Consider the following 20,194-nt stretch of genomic DNA (forward strand, 5'->3'; position numbering starts at 1 on the left):
GAAAGCAAACATGGCTGCTACCAACCTCACCCTCTTTGGTTTAACCTGCCTTGTCCAAAAATTACTGGGGGAGGGGGGAGGGGGAAGGTGACAAAGGCTCTCCTTTGCCAGTTGAGCCGTGGGTTCAGGGCCCTGAGGCTGTGCCGGGCAAAGAGGGTGCCCAGCTGTTCACGCTGACGACACCCAGCTGTACTTTTCCACCCCGGGCCACCCCAATGAAGTTGTTGAAGTGCTGTCCCGGTGTTTGGAAGCCGTACGGGTCTGGATGGGGAGAAACAGGCTCAAGCTTAATCCCTCCAAGACGGAGTGGCTGTGGATGCCGGCATCCCGATTCAGTCAGCTGCAGCCGCGGCTGACTGTTGGAGGCGAGTTACTGGCCCCAAAGGATAGGGTGCGCAACTTAGGTGTCCTCCTGGATGATCGGCTGTCGTTTGAAGACCATTTGACGGCCGTCTCCAGGAGGGCCTTCCACCAGGTTCGCCTGGTTCGGCAGTTGCGCCCCTTCCTTGATCGGGATCCCTTATGCACAGTCACTCATGCGCTCATTACCTCTTGCTTGGATTACTGTAATGCTCTCTACATGGGGCTCCCCTTGAAGTGCACTCGGAGGCTGCAGTTAGTTCAGAATGCAGCTGCGCGGGTGATAGAGGGAGCTACGCGTAGCTCCCATGTAACACCGCTCCTGCGCAGACTGCACTGGCTGCCTGTGGCCTTTCGAGTGCACTTTAAGGTGTTGGTTACGACCTTTAAAGCGCTCCATGGCTTAGGACCTGGGTACTTACGGGACCGCCTGCTGTTACCACACGCCTCCCACCGACCCGTACGCTCCCATAGAGAGGGACTTCTCAGGGTGCCGTCCGCCAAACAATGCCGGCTGGCGGCCCCAGGAAGGGCCTTCTGTGGGGCTCCCACACTCTGGAACGAGCTTCCCCCGGGTTTACGCCAAATACCTGACCTTCGGACATTCCGTCGCGAACTGAAGACACATCTCTTTATCCGCGCGGGGCTGGCTTAAATTGGAATTTTAATGTTAAATTTATTAATTTTTAAACGGGGTTTTTAGTGTATGGTAAATTTTAATCCTCAGGCTAATTTAAATAAGTTTTTTAAATTGTATTTTAACCTGTATATTGTATTGCTGGTTTTATCTTGCCTGTACACCGCCCTGAGTCCTTTGGGAGAAGGGCGGTATAAAAATCAAATAAATAAAATAAAATAAATAAATAAATTTGAAAGGGCCCAAAGGTGGGTACTCATGGAGTGGGGGAGGCTCTGAGCTCTAAAAGGGGCGGGACAAGTAGAGGACCCTTTTCCCTCCAAGCACAAAGACCAGACAGCCTCTCCATAAAATCCCTTTATTAAAATTACAGAGCTTCGGTTCCCTTCTGGGGAAGGAGGGAGGATCCACACGTAGGATTTGGATTCCCCACCCCACCCCACAGAACAGAGTCGCCCGCTCTTGCTGGCTTTGAAGATCGGGAAGGGGGGGGCTCATTTCAGTGCCACTTTGGCCGGGTCCCCAGCAAGGAGGGGAGGGGGGAGGGCAACCCTTTTTGCTAGCAGAAGGGAAGGGGGTGGCTGTGCAACAGCAGAACCCCGACCCGTCCCATCACTTCTGTTCCCACAACACGTTTAAGCGGGTACGCTGAAGACCCAGCAGTTGTGTTTGCACAGTGAGTAGCTTGCTGAGTTGGGAGCATGATGGGTTTTAGAAACTGGCCACTTTGTGCGGAGGCAGAATGATGTGGGAAGAGCCTCCCGCTGGGCCAGAGACCCCTGCCCATCTGCCCCACCCAAGGAGTGAAGCAGCTGCACAGCCGCCTGGGAGGAAGGGGCCACCAAGCTGGGCATCCTCCCACTGCAGATGCACAGTGAGCTCCGATCCAAAGTATGGGGCAGGCGTCCATATTGGGGGTTCCAGGGGATTATAAATCTATGGTGTCACTGCCAACACTGACAACATCGGCTGGCTGGCTAACATCCACTGGCTCCTCCTGCATGGGGGCTGTGTCCTCTCTGGGCTGCCCCACCGAGGCCAGGGACTCCTGGGAGTGCTCAGGCAGGCCCCCGGGTGGGTCTCTGGCAGCTGGAGAAGATGGGAGTGAGTCTGCATGGCTCGGGGAAGGCCCCGCAGTGCTCCTGGTGGGGCTGGTGGGGGAGGAGGGCTGGATGGTGGCCCCATGGGGTTGCAGAGCAACCAACCCATCGTCCTGCGGCTGAACCAGGGCCAGCTCCAAGCAGGAAGTGGCGTGGGGCAGGTGGCACTCAGTGGCGGAGACCAGCGAGAGGATGCTGGAGGTGGAGAAGGCACTGCTGCCCTGGAGGAGCCCCTCGCTGGACAGTGCCTCATCGATGCTACGGCGCAGGTCAATGGGTGAGGGTGGCTGGAAGTCGGCGGTGGGATCAGCTGCCTCCACGGCCAGGCTGAGGACTGACCAGGCAGCCGCAGCACAGCGGGCATCAAGGGGCCCCTCCATGGACACAGCGCACAGTGGGAGGTAGTCGGACTGGCTGCGGACCACTGTGTCACTGCACACAGCCAGCTTCTCCTGCTGGGACAGCGCCCAGTGGAGGCTGCTGGGCAGCACTGGGGCTTTGGCGGCAGCCTGGCCTGAACAGAAGGTGAGACGGCGGCAGCAGGTGGCAGCAGAGCAGCCACAGGTGAGGTAAAGGCCGAAGGCAGCCAGCGGCAGCCCCACACCCGCCTCGCACAGCCGGCACGAGAGCTGCAGCGCCCACCAGGGCCAGGGCCCGAAGAGTGCCGGGCTAAGCCCATAGCCCAGCACATGCAGTACCGAATAGGCATGAAGGCCAGCGCTGAGCAGCCCGAAGGTGGCGGCGGGTGAGGCGGCACGGGCAGCGCGGCTCCACCGGCGGCCGCTAGCAAAAGAGCCCTGGCAGGTTGGTGGTGGCGGGGCACTCCGGAGGTCATAGATCTGAGCCACCTCCCCCCGCGCCAAGCAGGAGCAGCCCAGCAGGGCGGCCGAGAGCAACGCAGCCAGCAGTGCAAAGAGCCCCCGCGAGGCTAGCAGCAGCACCGGCAGCCGCTCGGCGGCCAAGACGGCGCCTGTGGCAGCCGAGAAATGACCCAGCAACAGCAGCACCAGCAGGCAGGGTGGGCGGAGGCCAGGGTGTGCTGAGAGCTTGGCCCGTGGGCGCCGTGAGAGCAGCAGTAGGGCAGCAGCCAGAGCTGAGGTTAAGCAGGGCAGTGGAAGATCGCGCAGCAGCCGCACAGCCAGCGCAGGGAGCCGCTCCCAACGCTGCCCATCGGCCTGGCCAAAGAGCAGCCCGGCCCGGGCACTGCCAGCCCCCAGTAGCAACAGGTGCAGCAGGCCCAGCAGGCGGCCCTCAGAGGCAGCCAGGCGGTGGCGGCGGCAGGGCAGCACCAGCAGGGCCAGCAGGGCCAAGGCTGCCAGCAAGGCGAAGAGGGCACCAGCGCCGTAGACGTGGCCTTCCCAGGCTGGCCCCCACGTGGCCAGCGCCGCCGTCCAGTCCGAGTGCAGGGGTACAAAGAGGGGCCCACCGGGCAGCAGCTGAGGTGTGCCGGGCTCTGGCCGGGGGGAGCCACAGGCATCGGGCCGGTCCGGCAGGCAGGCGGGCAGTGCCACGAACGCCTCCTCGCTGCCCAGCGGGGCGGTGGGGCTGCCACTGGGCTCCACTGGTCCTGGGGAGAGAAGACAGGAGGGAGGGTTAAGCCAGGAAGGGAGGGGCCGCTCCTGCCCCGATGGCAGCTGACAATGAACAATCTTCCCTCTGTCTTCCTAGGTCTGGCCCGCCCTCTGAGGACACAGCCAGAGGTCCAGAAATTGTGCAGAACTGCATGGTATGGATGAGGCTGGCAATGGGGCTTCTCTTCCCTCGTTATTCAGATATTAAATTAATTGAAAACACTTCTTTGCTTCCTTTGGTTTCCTGATTCTCAGCAGCTTCACATTTTAATGCCAAAGTGCCCTGCAAAAACACCCCGTTGTCACCCTTCTGTCCTCCAGACCTCTGGGCTCTCCTAGCTTGGCTGCCACTCAGCAGCCACCCTTCTTCTCCCGAGGTGTGGAGCAGTAGTGGTTTTCACTTACCTTTGCTACTGGTTCGGAACTGTGAGCGTGCATGTGAGCACGCGCTCACTTTGCTCATGCACAGTGCTTTTGCGCATGCGCAGAACATCCGTGATGATGTCCGGGCAGATGGGCAGAGCCTCCCGCCGCCGCCGCCACCAGTTCACCCAAACCGGGGTGAACCGGTAGAAACCCACCACTGATGTGGGGAGGAAGACCCAAGGGTGGGAGAAGCTGCCTGGGCTGCTCAGGGAGGTGCTCCAACCCAGTCATGGTGTAGCACTCCAGCCCCAGGACCAGAAGCAGCCAGACTGACAGATCGCCAGTGAGAAGGAGGATTGGGGAGGGGGCTATCCTCCTCCAGGGCTGTGATCCATCAGCTGGGCTGACAAGCACCGGGGAGAGAGGAGGGTGAGCAGAAAGGAAACACCCTGAGGAAGATCCTCTTTGCGGGCTGCTCAGTAAAGGCAGCGGCCCCACTGGTAACCCAGAAGTAGCCTCTGGGGCAGGTAAATCGTAGAGGAGCAGGCAAAAGAGCAGGCCTCCCCATTAAAAATTGCCAAATGCCTGGCTGTGCAAAACTCCAGGTGAGTAGAAGCCACCGACTCTCTCGGAAGGCGGAGTCTGGTTCCTGCTCCTGCAGAAACAGTTCCTGTTCGCAGGAGGACCAGCCCTCTTTAAGCGGTTCAGGCTGAGTGCCTGCTTCAGAAACCGCCCAGCCCTCTGGTAGAATGGGGCTGAGTGGGGCAGGTCAAGAGCCTGGCAATGCCTCACTGGCCCTTTTCAGAGCATGGCTTGGGCATTATGGGGGGCAGCCAAGGGTCTAGCTCCCCCCACAGGCTGAACCCCATGGGGGCCTGCTTGCAGCAGCCCAGGGCAGCCAGTAGGAGCCCGGCTGATCCCTCTGTTAATGACGCAGGTGCTCCAGATTCTGGGGAAGGCACTGCGGGATGGCAGTCACTTTTCCTGTGATGCAGGGCTGCGTAAATTGGATTAGGAGGAGGATAGATAAATAAAAGAGAGAATAAGAAAGAGAGAATAGCAATAGCCCTTAGACTTATATACCACTTCACAGTGCTTTCCAGCCCTCTCTACACCGTTTAACAGAGTCAGCCTCTTCCCCTCAACAATCCGAGTCCTCATTTTACAGACCTTGGAAGGATGGAAGGCTGAGTCAACCTTGAGCTGCTCAGAATTGAACTCCTGGACAGAACAAGGCTGGCTTCAGTCAAGTGTTCATTTTCCTTCTGCAATTTAAGAGATTGTAAGAAAAAAATGAAGCAGGAGAGGCAGCCTGTCTTGGTGGTGAAACACCCACCCACCCCCATTTCCTTTTTCCTTTCCCCAGAAAGCCTCTGTTGCCCAAAACCCATGAACCAGCAGCTCCCACGTGCCGTGGCTTTTGGACATTGAGGGCCCAGTTGCAAGGCGGGGGGACGTAGACCCTTTCCGAGAGAAACTCACTGGGGCCCATTTCATGGTCAGAAAATGGAGGCTTCGGGGGGGGGGGCAAGAATACCAGCACAATGTCTTAGACCCCCCCCCCATAATCTATATGAATATAAACGAGGGAGGAGGGGAAGCCCGATCACCCTTGCAAGACGATGTTACCGCAGGCAGTCCTTGAAATACGACCGTTATTGAAGCCACAATTACAATCGTAAGCCATGATGGTCATTAAGCAGGTCATCATATGACTGTGCTCGGTTTTACCATGTTTTTTTTGCAATGGTGGTTAAGCAGATGGCGCAGCTGGAAAGCCAAAGTAGCCTTGTTAAGGGAGCCCATCGTTCCCTATGAGGCGTTCTTTGACGGAGACCAGAAACTAACAGTGGTTTCCGGGAAAAACATCTAAATTGTGGTCATGTGACTAAACACCTGCCGGTTGCCCAGTGCCCCAAATGTGGTCCCATGATCACAGGGGGGAGGGGGGGGCAGGCCTTTGTAACTTCAAATTTGGATCGTAAATATAGCCAGTCCTTGACTTAACAACCACAACTGAGCCCAAAATCTCCTTTGTTAATATAAATGAGTTTTGCTCCACTTTATGGCCTTTCCTCCCAGGGATGTTAAGCCAATCACTGCAGTGCTTAAGTCAGTAACATGGTTGTTACTGTGACTACGGCTTCCCCATTGACTTTGTTTGTCAGAAGGTCACAAAAGGGGATCACGTGACTCCGGGACACCGCAACCGTCATAAATGTGAGTCAGTGGCCGAACATCTGAATTTTGATCATGTGACCACAGGGATGCTGCAAAAGTCGTTGAGTGTGAAGTTCTTTTTCCAACGCTGTTGTAATGTGGAAAGGTTATTAAACAAAATGTCATAAGTCAAGGACCACCTGTACTTCGCATCCCTGGAGCCTCTTTCTTGGTCTAATTTGCCTGGTGGGGCTGGCAGGGTCTTTGCAGTCTCCTGTCTTTGATGGGGGTGGGCCAGAGGATCTTTGGGTTCCTTCTCATCCTGGGATTCTACAATCTCTGGGCCGAAGTCACCAGCTGTACCGTCACTGCAGGAGACAAACAGGTGAGTCAACCTGACGAAGAGACTGGCTCGTGTGAAGCTGCTACCCCAAGAAAGCTGGGGCTTTTGCAAGAGGGCGATGGAGCCGGTGGGGTGGGTTCGAGAGCCATCTGGAGGGCTGCCCCCTCTGTGCCCTCCAGGGTGTCACGTCCTCCACTTGGCTCCAATATCGCAATAGGGCAGCTTCCTTCCCCATTTCGGGAGAGACTCCTGGTTTGGCCAAGGCACCTGGCTCCCGGTTCTCCGAAGGGAGAAATGTGGCTCGGACACTCAGATCTCCTGACGCCACCACAGCCCTTCAAGAGCTCAGCCTCAAGACGCTCGTCCTGGGCAGCAGCCGGTCAGGGAGACGAGATCCAGCAGGGACCATCCCAGGCAAGTAGATCTTCATGCCACGTAAAGGATGGAGAGGCTGATGCCAAGGAATCTTCCCAGCTACGCTCAAGTAGAAGGTCAGCTGGGAGGTTTCTGAGAAGAGATTGGATGGTCATTTGTCCAGACTGTGTAGGGGGTTGGACTACTAGAAGATCTCCAAGGTCCCTTCCAGCTCTGTTATTCTGTTTATTGGGAGATGGGGGGGAGCAGAATAAGGGGCCTGGCCTGGGCCATCTACAGGGCCATTTACAGAAGCCCAAGAGCCCCCCAAAGCATCCAGCCCCAGCCCCTCCCCAATATTTGAGGGCAGAGCAAGTAAACCCTCCATTATTGGAACAGATGCCCTGGAGTGGATAGGCAGAAGAAGAGGGCCACGCTAAAATACCTTCCAGCCTCTCTCCGGTTGGCCTCAGAATTCCCCACCAGCCAGCCTAATGGGGAAATCTCAGCTCCCCACTCCTCCCCGCCAAGAACAACTCCATGCTTATCTCTGTGGCAGCCAGGACCCTTGATAGTGCTGTGTCTGCATCAGCACAGCCTAACTGGGGAGACATGGCAAATTTGGAACACTCCTCCAGCTTTTCTGTGGTTACCTGCCACTCCTTCTACAAAATTAGGAAAGGGGGCTGGGGGGCAGAGAGGATGTCAAGGACAGTCCGATGCTCCCTGCTGTGATTCAGCCCAATTCCTTCCCTGTCAACTGGACAGAAACCTCCCCACCTGGACCAGCCTCTGCTGATGGGCAGGTGCCCATTTCTTGGGCACATCCTTTGAGGTTTCAGGGGGAGAGATGTGACTAATTTCTAGGGCAGGTATCCAAAACGCCACTATGAGCCACATAGGGGGTAGAGGACGGGTCCTAAGGAAGGCAGGCAGAATGAGGCTCTCTTCTGTCCACCCAGCCTGCTGCCAATGACAGAGATGGGCACCAAGAGCAGTGACTTGCAGGAGCCAGGCATCGTGGCTGACCCAGGGCAAGGCATTTCTTAAACAAGAAGCAGAGATGGCTTCCACGTGAAAGCAAAATATTTTTATTCTCCCATTAGCGCTAAACACACTGCCCTCCTCTCACCATCCATGTTGCTTGCTGCCAGGGCGGTGCTGGCAAAGCCACGGGGTGGGGGGAACCTCTCGGCTCTTACAACTTGCAGAGGGGCAGGGGCTTGACCAGGCAGCTCTCGATGTACTCAAAGACGGTGTAAGGGTCCTGATCGGCATTGAGGCAGATGGAGTCCTCATAGTGCTCCTCCAGGTCAGGCAGCTGGTGGCTGTAGATGTCCGTCTTCCGCTCCACGTGGAGGGGATCGTCCTTGGGGTGGCGGCGCAGGCGCTGGTGGACCTCCTCTTCCACAGGTGGTTTGTAGATGGTGTGGTACCTCTCCCCGGTAACAGGGTCGGTGGCACGCTGGCAGAGGCGCTGCAACCCCACCTCGGTGGGCAGGTTGAGGAAGAAGACTCGGTTGGGCTCGACGCCGATCTGCCGGAAGAGCAGCGCCTGGTCCACGTCCCGAGGGAAGCCATGGAGCACCCAGCCGTAGGTACGGCAGTCGGTCTGTTCCAGCCGCTCCTGGAGGACGTGCAAGGCTATGTTGTCATTCACGGGGTACCCCCTTTCAAAAAAGGGCTTGATGAATTCACCCACGCCCATGTTCCCGGCCATTTTCTCCCGCAGGAGGTCCCCAAAGGCAACGTTGACCACCCCGTATTTCTGGGAGAGCAGAGCTGCCTGCAGGCTTTTGCCGCTGCCCGGGGGCCCCAGGAGCAAGATGCGGGGAGTGAAGGGGGCGTTGGAGCGTGGACGGCTCTGCACAAAATTGAGCGCTTGGGCAAAGACGTCGACACAGGGCTGGTCGGCGTTGATAGCCTTGTGGCGATCCTGGTAGGTCTGGATGATGCCAGGTATGTTGCGGTGATTCTCCAGAAGCCGCCGAGCAGTGGCTTGCTCTGAGGTGTCTTCCGGCTTCACCAAGCGCTTCTGCACGGTGACGTCGACTGGCCAGTCAAAGGTGGTGTGGTAGACCTCCTGGGTGAAGGGGTCCACACGCTTGCCCAGGTTCCTCTCGATCAGCAGAGTGTCCGGGGCGTAAAGGACCACGAGATGCCGGGGGAGGACACCCAGGGTCTGAAGCTCCAGGGCCTGCTTCCTGGTCTGGGGGAAGCCATCCACCACCCAGCCCAAGGTCTCGCAATCCACATCGCTCGTGCGTTCCTGCAGGAGGTGAACCCACAGCTCATCGGGGATCTTCTCCCCACGTGCTTGGTATGCCGCAGCCTCCCTGGCCCTCTTCAGCAGCTTGCTACACACGAGCTCCTTGGGGCAAAGATAAATTGCACTGAGGTGTTTACAAATCCACCGGGCAATGGTGGTCTTCCCAGAAGCCGGGGGACCCACAATGAAGACTTTGGGCACCTCCTCATTGTTCTTCTTGAGATGTTCTATCATGAAGTCAATGGGGTTGGCCGGCCGGGACACGAGGAGAGCTTCCATCAGGCCCTGCATGATCTGGAAGATATTGTGCTTTTCAGCATAGATCCCCATCTCCGGGGGGATCTGGTGAGGCTTGCTGGTAGCATCCATCTCTGAGAGTTGGAGAGTGCCCAGTAAAGCAGGTTCTTAAACAGACTTTGTGTTCCGAGGTTGCCAGGCGCTTCTGATGATGGAAGCAGCCCGTGGAACCTTCAGCCACATTTGCCCAGTTGAGTCAGAGAACCTTCCCCCCCATGGGAGTGGCCCCCACCAAGAGAGCCCAGGGAACTTGAGGAAGATGTCTTCTCCCTCGAAGGTCACCTAAGAGGCCAGAGCAAGGACAATCCTGCTCAGTTGCAAATATTCCGGTCTGCCTAGTCCCTCCACATTTTTCACTTTTGCTTCCCGGCACTCAAGAAGCCTTTGCTCAGAAGACGACAAACGTCTGGCTGCCTAGAAGCTCTCCTCCCCTTGAAGCAGCCACGTAGGGCCTGCCATCCTCCATCAGGCTGCTCACGAGACAGCTCCTACCTGCAGTGACAGGGTTGCAGGTGGCACTCCTCTGCCAGCTCTGGGCACCTAAGGTGGCACCGGCTGACTGTTTTGAAGTTGATGTCCCTTGGCACCCATCGTCCAGGATGAGGAGGGCTCTTGTGGAACTCAGAAGGGCAGCTGCTTCCTTCGGTGGGTGAGGCCCGGAAGGGGACATGTGCCCGCCTGTCTGTTAGGAGGCTGCATGCCAGGTGGTGCCTATTTCCTTACACTGGAATAGTTTCATGGGTTGTGGGTTCTTATATCGCCTTGGCATGTATTGTTCCCTGCTCAGAATGATGGCCTTAAGATGGGCAGCTGTATCTATCTTCTAAATAAACAAACATCAGTCTTCCTAAGCTCAATTAGAGATTCTTTTAAATTGTTCCCCTCCCCCCCATGAAGGAAACAGGGAGGAATGTTTGAGGGCGACAGGGGCAAAGGGAGATACAGCCATTGGAAGGCAGCAAGCCTGCTTTCTGCCTTCTGGTGACCAGGGTTGCTGGTGCTGATGCTGAAGAGGCTTTGGATTGCGGTTCCTGCAGGGCAGACAGCCCCACTGCTCTCCCTGCTCCCCACTTCAGTTGCCCTGCATCGGACCCCCTGCTTTCATGCACACACAGGCACAACCCATCCCACTCCAGCGTTGTTGCATGGAAAGGCTGCAACAAGGGGGGGGGCATGAAACCCTAGAGCCCCCTGAGCCTCCATGCTTGAGAATTCTGATCTAGCATTCTGAAGCTTTCAAATTCTGCTCTCACCTGAAGCCTCCCAGGGATTCTGTGCTGCCTGGACATTCCTCCTGAGGAAATTCCTGCATGGCGAGCACCCCACCCCCCACAATTCCCCTCCCCCAACTATGAAGGTGCAAAGCCACTGAGGGGCAGGAAATCAAGGTGCATTTGCTTGGCTACCCAGCAAAATCCTCTTACAATGGTTCTGGAAATGTAAAAAGCGTGAAGGGATATTTTGTTATGTAGTTATGAAAAAGCGATGATGATCCAGAGTTTTAAAAACTGGCAAGCAGAATTCCTCTTCCTAGGACTTTTGGACAGTAAGGTCAGAAGAGGGAAAGCCTGGATGCAGCCAGGTTATTAAGAAGGCAAAAATACACACAATAGAGGAATGGGTGGTGAAGAACTTGTAGAAATGGTTAATGAACATCTTTATTTTTATAACAGACCAGGAGCCTTTTACAGACTTTTTGCTAAAAATGAGTAAAAATGAACTGGCAATTTGTGGAATTGCAGATTAATAAAAGTTGAATACAGGGAGAAGGAGACACATTATTAATTCAGAACCGAGGAAGTGGCTTTAAGCATGTCTGTAACTGCTATAAAGAATACCAGAAGTTCCTTCTTTAATGGTTCATTTTTTTCCTTTGCTTTCTATTGCCTTCCTTCCTTCCTTCCTTCCTTCCTTCCTACCTACCTACCTACCATTATCTCCTGTATTTTTTAACTTTGGAAAAAAATGCTTTAATAGAAATTATTTTTTAAAATCTCAGCAAATCTGAAAACCACTTTTGGGAAGCCTCCCTGACGTTTGAAGTCACCCAAGGCCTGATTTCCAGACTAAGGAAGGTTTCCAGAGAGCCCCTGGAGGAGGAGGGCCCCTGGGGGGCTGCCCCAGAGGCCCCTTGGCTGTTCCACCATCCAAATCCAGAGAAACTTTCAAGGGGGACACCAACCTCACTACCATCTCCCATCTGAGGTCCTGCTGTGTTCCTGGAGAACCTCCTTGACCAGTGCATGGCAGGCCCCCTCCCCGTTTAGGAGCCTCTTCCTCGGAACAGGGCAAGACTGACAGCCAGGACGAGCCCCACAAAAGAAGCAAAGGAGTGGGGGGCTAGGGCAGCCCGCCCCCCCCAGTTATGCTCTTACCTGGCTCCAGGGTCCCTTCAGCAGTGGAGACGGGGTCCTCAGGTTCTTCCACAGGGCTTCCCGTGACATTCCACTCCTGGGGCTTCCACAGCTCAGGAGGCAGAGTGAAGCCAAACAGACCTGTTGAAGGACCAGTACAGAGAAGGGATCAGAAGGGGCCTGGGGTCTTTCCCCCCCCCAGGGGGACTTGGCCAGAGACTCAGCCCCATTTCTTCTCCCTCTCCAGTCAAGACCTTCCAGGGCCTGGTGGGGGTTCAACCATTCCCGCAGGGACCCTGGCTGGCAACCCCAAAGCTGGATCTGCCAGGCGCCGGTTCTTGACTTCTCCCTTCCCTGGCCTTTTCGGGACCGGCATTTGCGCATCTTTCCCCCCCCCGCGCGCATTCCAACTCCCCGAGATCTTCAGCAATACTCACCTGGACCCCCTCCTTGGCCGGCCATCCCCAAGGCGTCGGCCAGGACAGGGAGGAGACTGCCGCCGCCGCCGCCGCCGAGCACCGAGCCCCGCTCCTGGCCCAGCCCGGCACTCAGGCCGATGTCCACCTGGAACTCGAGCTCGCTGCTGTGCTCCCCAGGCCGGAGGGGGGTCGCGGAGGGCCGGGGAGCCGCAGGGGCGCGTGGCGAGGAGGAGCCATTATTCGGCCCGGCCGTGGGACCAGCGAGTGGCTCTCCAGCCGATCCGGCGCCCGCGGAGCCTCCCGCGGCTTCGGTTGGAGAGTGGGCGGGGGCGTCCGGCTGGCCGCGGGGCGGGGGCGGCCTGGTGGCGGCTCTCCCAGGCCCTTCGGGGGGCTGCCCCTTCCCCTGGCTGCGCACCTTCACCTGGAAGTTGAGCCCCAGGTTCAGCCGCAAGGCGGGGGCTTCGCTGTGGCTGGGCAGCAGGGTGGGGGTTGCCGGAGAGGCGGGAGATGGGCCGGGGCTCTGCAAGTCCGCCCCAGACTCATTCTGGGGCGGGGGCGGGGGCATTGCCGAGCCCGGCGGCGGGGACACGCACAGCAGCAGCAGCAGCAGGAATCCCCACATTGGCCTCGGGGTGAGTCTTACCGCCGGCAGGAAGCACCTGGGGAGGGAAGGGGAGAGGGTCAAGCGGAGCTGAGGGTCCCGAGGGAGCGTCGCCTATCTAGTCGTCTCCTCCTCCTCAGCTTCCATCTGAGTCCGGAATCAGCCCAGCCAGCCAAGTCCTTGCCTGGGTAGAAGCTGCTTCTGGAAAGTGAGGAGGGGGCCCACCGACTCTGCTCCTCTGGACCCCCGTGCAGGTCAGAGCCAGAAGCCGCCCCAAATGCCACCTGGAGTTGTGGCCAAGAACTGTGGCTCCTTCCTTCCCCAGGGGTTCATTTTGCCCATTTTTGCTCTTGGAAAGATTCCACACAACTTCAGGCAGAGCAAGGATGGTCCCCAAGACCTCAGCCAAGGAGGAAAGAGTTAAATCCTCTCCTGTTCATGTTTCCTCCTGATAAATGCTCCCCACACATTTTATGCACATTTGAAAACATGCAGGTCAAATGCAAAACCAGCTGAGCCCACAGATGAGATGAAATAATGGCATTTAGCCTGCTCAGCCCAATGGGAATCCCCAAAATTGAGCCCCCTCCCAGGGCCACCCGAAGGGCGACGGGCGGAGGAGCCTCTCTGGCGGTCATCACCACAAGGGAGGCGCTGCAGACACCTCCTTCCCCTGGCCAGCAACGGACAAATGGGCAAGGACCAGGCCTGAGTGGCACTCGGTGCACTAGGCAAGCGGTGCTAGTGAGCAACGCAAAAGGAATGAAACCAGGACACGAATTGGGGCTGTGGAGCAGGAGGAGGAGGAGGAGATGCAGGGAGGCAGCTGGCGAACAAGTGTGTTAAGATCTTACATCAATAACAAACACGTAGGAAGCGTAGGGGCTCTGCACACCCTCAAGAGAGATGCTGTTCCTGGGTCAAAACCTATGTGTGAGCAACATCCTACATGCACAGCAGCATGGCGGACGTTCCCCTCGTCCAACTGCTGGCAATAGTACACCTGTCACCTGAAGCATCTCAAGCTGAGCCATTTTGGCCTGACAAAATGCCCAATTTGCCCCCCCCTACTGCTCTCCCACAGCAGAATCCTATTGTGCAAGAGGGCTGATAGTCAGGGTCACTCTGGGACGAAGGGAGGGAGGGAGGGCGTCCACCCCGAAGCCAGGCTGCTCTCAACTGGCCAGAGAAACCTCCTACTTCTAGAGCAAGGGGCAGGCCCCCAGCCCCCTTGTGTCCCCCAGCACTGGGGGGCCCAGGTGAGCCGTCAGAGGAGATCCTGCAAGCCCAATGGGGATGCAGCCTATATGAGAAACGTGACAAGAAGACGGGCAGAGCGAGACACGCGACAAGTGACACTTTTGGCTCGGGAGTCCAGAGCAGCTCCTCCAGCAAGGGGAGATGAGGCGTGAATTCTCCCTGATCCTGGCACGTGCCCACCCCGCTGGAGGGAGCCGCTTTGTGACAGCATTTTCCAACTGGGCTGAGGTGAGCTGAGAGGGGGAAGAAGACCCACCAAGGGCGCCAAGGTGGCCTGCAACGGCCTGGGTCAGTGGCTGGGAGATTGGGGGCTGTGCTGGCTGAGACCAGAAGAACTGAGCTTCATGCCAATCTGGAAAAGGCCGTAAAAGGAAGTGCCAGCCTCTAGCACCCCATATGTGGCTCCCCAGAGGCCCTCTGGCCCTTCTTGGAGAGCGCCAACCGAGATGACGGCCAGCAGCACCATTAAGAACGGGGCACTCGCATCCTTTGGAGCATAGAGTGGCCATTTCTCCAGCCTCTGAACCATCTGGCGCTTCAGTTCTCTCTGGGAAAGGGACACACACACACCCATTGGGAGGTGGGAACTAAGTATAGATAGTCCTCAACTTACAGCCATTCATTTAGTGACTGTCCAAAGTTACACTGAAAAAAGTGATTTATGACCGTTTTCACCCTTATGATCTGGAGGGGCGGTGTCCTGGGATCAGGATGCAGGCTCCCCCAGGCTCTCCAGTGGGTTGGACTGGGCTACCTTGAGAGGAAATTCTTCCCTATAACTACACACACACCCCAGGTCACCAAATAGCCAAGGAGTCCCAGCCAGCCTCCACCTCCATGGACAGGGGAAGAGAGAGGAAGGCTGTCTTCATCTCACCCCAGAACTTCCCTCCATCGATGGAGATGAACTCCTATGAGCCCCCGTCACTGGGGATGGGGAGAAGGGCTGGGCCCCTCTTGCTTACTCCCTGCGTTTAAGCTGCCTGGGCCCCTTCCTCCCTCAAGTGATCTCTGTTCCTTCTTCTGCCATCAGTGGCTTTCTCTGGGGCTCCAAACATGCCCTTTGGGGCAGAAGGATCCCACGGCTGCCTCTGGACATGCTGGACCACTCTGCCCAGATCCGGGATGCCCGGTGAGGAAGTAGGTCTCGTGGCACACCTCGTCTTTCAGGAGGCAGAGAAATGGGGCATCAGGCAGCCTTGGGCACTCCCGTGCTCAGAAGCTCCCTCTCCGGGATGTCACAGCAGCTCAGGCGAGCCGTGTGAAGCGACAGGCTCCAATGCCAGCTGGCATCTCCTCTGCCTCCCTTTCCGGGCACTGGTGGCCGACAGATGAAGAGGCGGGAGCCAATGGAGCTGACAGCCCAGCCCAAAAGTAGCTGCTCTTGCTGGACCTGGATGCCTTGTGGGCATGCTGCTGCCAGGCGGGCACCAAGGCAGGCAGGAATCCTCTTCTGCTGTGTGCCCTGTGAGGCTGTGTGGCAACTCCATTGCTTGTGCCAACTGTTTTAACACCTCAGCATCTGCAAAGACTGGAAGTCTGGCTTGAGCCCTAAGGCATCACCAGTTTTGATTGATTAATAGAAAATCAGTTGGAAGGGACCTTGGAGGTCTTCTAGCCCAACCCCCGCTCAGGCACAAGACCCTCCAGTATACCATTCCAGACAAATGGCTGTTCAGCCTCTTCTTGAAAACCTCCAGTGTTGGAGCAGCCACAACTTCTGGAGGGAAGCTGTTCCCCTGATTAATTATTCTGACAAGAAATTCCTCCTTAATTCCTGGTTTCTTCTCTCCTTGATTAGTTTCCATCCATTGCTTATTGTCCTGCCCTCATGTGCTTTGGAGAATAGGTGGACCCCGCCCCTTCTTTGTGGCAGTCCCTCAAATATTGGAAGACCACTATCATATTCCCCCCCCCCCCGTCCTTCTTTTCACTAAACAGGAGATACCCAATTCCTGCAACTGCAGGCAGCTCATTTCCCAGCACAGACACGGAAGGCAGGATGGGGTGGGCTCTTCTTCAAGGCTGGGGGCTCCTCTGCGCCCCCACAGTTGCAACTGAAGAGCTGCATTTGCTGAGGAGCCTTTTGGGGAGCTGATCCGGATGGTCAGTAGGCTTATAGCTCCACAACTGCCTACAGGTAGTCCTTGACTTATAGCAGCTCATTTAGTGATGGTTCAAAGTTACACCACCACTGAAAGAAGTGACTTATGCCCATTTTTCACACTTACGACTGTTGCAGTATCCTCATGGTCACATGATCAAAATTCTGATGTTTGGCAATTGTCTCATATTTATGACGGTTACAGTGTTGTGGGGAGCACGTGTCCTCTTTTGCGACCTTCTGACAAGCAAAGTCAGTAGGGAAGCCAGATTCACATAACAGCCATGTTGTTAACAACTGCAGTGATTCACTTAAGAACGGTGGCAAGAAAGGTCATAAAATGGGGCAAAACTCACTTAATGAACATCTGACTTAGCAACAGAACTTTTGGGCTCAATTGTGGTCGTAAGTCAAGGACCGCCAGTATCTCAGAAATGGAGTTAATGCCATTTTCTGTTTCCTACTTTGCATGCATGTTGAGTCACAAGCTGCCCAAAGAAACAGAAGTCATATAAACTGCTAAGCCACAGAAAAGTTAAAAAGGATTGATACAGGGCTCACACAAATCAATACATTTGATTATTGAATTATCCCCATTTTGGGGGTTACCCAACATGCTGAATGCTCCACTGAAGTTAACTGTCTAATTTCATTCTGGCTGAACAAGTAAACCCCAGGTTGACCTAACGTGATGGCCTGCCTCCCACTGCATCTTAAAAACCAGCTTGCATCCTCACAACCACCCAATCCCGTTGAACCTGGTTTTGTGCGTTGCCAAGACCCACAGAATGTGCTAAGCCAGCATTGCAAAAAACAGAAAAGAGGGAGCTTGAAAGCATCTCAGCTGATGGTGTGAAGGCAGCTGCCTTATTTTCCCAAAGACCAGGTGGTGAGGCTGTACAACCTGTCTGGTGCGACTCAACCAGACGCCCATCAATATCCCATCAGAGAAGTATCTCAGTCACTGGGAGATGGGTGGGCTCCCAGAATTTCCCAGCCAGGGTCTCCCTAGAGATCATCTAAACATCTGCATAACAGCATCAGACCCATCTAGTCCAGCTGTTGGGTCACTTGTTGGCCACTCTGGACTGGAGGTCAACAGCCCCCTGTCCCCTCCCAGACTGTATCTCCCCCACCCCGGTTTAGCCCCCATCTTGTCTCTGGTGCCCCAGTCAGCCAGTCTGGGCTCTGGGAGGTGATTGTGACTCCAAATGGATTCTCTGACACCAGCCAGGACTGCAGAGTGGGACTCCCCCAATATCTGTGCCCCCGGGCCTTGGCTCGGACTCTGGAGAGGGAGAAACAGCCATCTGTATTCATACCACCGAGGCCCAACTGCCTACCAGCCCTTTCCATCATCCAACTCAGCTTTTAGGAGAACAGCCACTGGCAGCAGAGCCCCTGGCTTGGTGGTCCCAGAAGCTTTTCCTCCTGCTAGCCCCACGTTGAACTGACCCAGATGACCTCCAGGTCTACCAGGCTGACCCTTCATCTTTTCCTCCACCAGAACCAGTCCAAGGGCCTTTGATGAAGGCGTCCAGCCCAGCCCCCAACCATGGGGTGAATGAGCCCCTCAAGGAGGGAATGAACTCTGCTGACTGAGGGGCCAAGGGGGGGCGGGCATCAAACAGGCCTGGCTTACCTGAGGCTTCAACCTGAAGGAAGGGCAGCCCCTGCCTGAGCTCCATCCGACCGAAGGGAGAAGGCCCAAGACCAAAAAACGGGTCCCCAGGAACGCAACATCAACAGCCAGATGGAGGACCAGAAGCAGCCCTTTAGCTTCAGCCCCTCCCTCAGAAAATGTGATGCTGCCTCTTCCTCCCAATCAGTGGGTGAGAGTGGTAGCATGGGTGGGTGAAGGAGTCTGAGGCTGGCAGTTGCATTGCATCGCTCTCCATGCACAGACTGCTTTTCAATGGCCAGAGTTCCTCTCCCCGACCACCACCAAGTATATGAGCCCTTCTGCACCAGGAGGCCAAAGGGAGGGAAGGGGAATGCCCACCCCCAGCCCCTCTGCTATTAAAACTATGCAGCTCAGGAACATCCCTGCCTCATTTTCCTTGGGGCTCCTGGGTGGGATCCCAAAGGGAGGTGATTGGTGGAGGCAGCCCAGCAGCAACTTCTCCAGCTTGCCCCCCCCTCCCACCCCAAGAATCTCTCCTCTAGCTGGGGTTTGCCTTTTCACTGATCAGATCCCCGGGTTGGCATCCCCAGAGAGCTTCCAACAGAAACCAAACCAAGAGGCCTCCAGGGGTCTTCAGCCCAAAGGCTGGTTCTGCCCTGAGACTTCCTGGGGGCTTCATCCATCTCTCACCTGGGCCTGACCCCGGGAGCCTCTCCGAGATCGGCCACTGGCTCCTCCCCCACGACAACCTCGTCGGGGGAGTCGCGGAGTGGGGGGTGGGCAGACCCTTCCCCCCACCCGGGGCTGCTTAGCCTGGGCCTTCCTTGGGGGGGGAGGGGTTTGCTGCTCCAGAGAGAAGTCATCGCAACTCCTTTCCGGGATGCGCTGCGGTTCCACAGCGACCTCCCGCAATCTGGCGTCTCCCGACGTCCGGGAGAGAGCTGTGGGGGACCACGACACAGCTCGACTTTTTGCTCCGGAATCCGGACCGCCAAGCGCAGCCGGCGCACAGGATCCGGACCCCCTCCTCCCGCAGGAGACCCAACGGAGGGGGCCAGGAGGGGCCTCACGCCAGCCGGCCAAGGAACATCGTGGCCCCCCCCCCCCCCCGAAGCCAAAGAACGACGCCGCAGCCCACCTGGGAGGCCCAGCAAAAGCAAGCGCGCTTCCCGCTGCGCCAGAAGGAATTTCAGCCGCTCCCGAAAGCCGCAAAAGCAAGCGGGGGCTTCGGAGGGTCGAGAGCTGCTCGGGAGACCCGCAGGGAAGGCGCCGCATCGTCCAGAGGCAACCGCGAAGCAAGAAGGAAGCCGCGCAGGGAGAGCAGCGGCGAAAGAGAACTCGCCCACGCGCGCGCTTTCGCCGCCGCCTCGCCCGACAGCAAGACCCAAGCGCGCACCCTCTGTCCTCGGGGCCCGGGACCCGCCTCGCCTGCTCCCCCGGGGCCAGGGCGCGGGCTGAGAGCGGCCCCCGAGTAAAGGCTCCCCATCGCCCACTTCGAGGCTCGGCCAGGGGGACTCAGCAGCGCCGTCGGGGTCTGAGGACGCGGCGGGTCCGGAAGTGCTCACCTGGCCCGGCCCGCCCGGGCTGCCCTGACCAGCGGCGGCCCCAGCGCGGCTCCTTCCCTCGCCTCCTTCCGCAGCCCAGTTGGCGCCGCGGCGAAGCAGCAGGGCGAGCAGCCCGAGTGACAAGCGGCTGCAGCGGCGACTCCTCCCCGTTTGCCGTCGGAGGGATGCGGCCGGCGCCCGCCCCTTCCCCCTTCCTCCTTCCCCTGCCCACGGGGAGGCGGGAGCCGCTTCGGATTCGGGGCGCATCCAGGCGGCCGTCGCTGATGGCACGCGCGGACCTCCCCCAGGCGGAGCGGAGGTGGCGGAGGCCCCCGCCCGTATGCTGTCAGCACAGCCGCTGCCAAGCCGCCCGCCATCCTGGGTACACCTGCCAGAACTCCTGCGCCGCAAGTCCTGGCCGGCGAGGGTGATCTGAGCCCCTCGAGGCCCCCCTGCGCTCCTCTGCGTCAGCTAGGGGTGCCTCCCAACCCGGGACCTCGCTCAGCTGGGCAGCCCAGCAGGAGGGACCCTGGAGGCCCCTGGCTCTCTGCCTGGAGGACAGGGAAGAGGCTTAAATAGCCTCCAGCAGCAAGATGCTCTGGTTCCCCCAGCAGAGGCTGGGCGGGACAGGATGGGCTCGGTCTGATCTAAGGGGGCAGCCAGGCTCCCTTCAGCTGCAGGCCTCCACTCAAAGCGCCTCTGCACCCCACTAGCCTGGGCACTCAGGCTGGCCTATACTGCAGGGCTGCTGTTGAGGAGCAGATGCTGTCAGCCCTTCCACCATGGGCAGCTCCTGATGTCAGCCAGTCTAATTTTGCAGATCTGTAGTGG

General features: G+C 57.5%; 2 protein-coding genes across 2 annotated transcripts; both read right to left on the bottom strand.

Annotated features, from left to right (window-relative positions):
* Positions 1-1,365: 1,365 nt before the first annotated feature.
* PRRT4 (proline rich transmembrane protein 4) lies at positions 1,366-19,740 on the bottom strand. Its single transcript, XM_058191735.1, has 4 exons — positions 19,385-19,740; positions 12,249-12,889; positions 11,833-11,952; positions 1,366-3,664 (listed from the first exon to the last, which is right to left on the bottom strand). The coding sequence occupies exons 1-4, from the start codon at positions 19,738-19,740 to the stop codon at positions 1,926-1,928; spliced, it is 2,856 nt and encodes a 951-aa protein (XP_058047718.1). The 3' UTR covers positions 1,366-1,925.
* LOC131201983 (adenylate kinase 8-like) lies at positions 8,090-9,529 on the bottom strand. The gene has a single exon (XM_058190474.1). The coding sequence runs from the start codon at positions 9,527-9,529 to the stop codon at positions 8,090-8,092; it is 1,440 nt and encodes a 479-aa protein (XP_058046457.1).
* Positions 19,741-20,194: the final 454 nt, after the last annotated feature.

Source organism: Ahaetulla prasina, chromosome 7 (assembly GCF_028640845.1).
Source record: "Ahaetulla prasina isolate Xishuangbanna chromosome 7, ASM2864084v1, whole genome shotgun sequence".
NCBI classification, from domain to species: domain Eukaryota; kingdom Metazoa; phylum Chordata; class Lepidosauria; order Squamata; family Colubridae; genus Ahaetulla; species Ahaetulla prasina.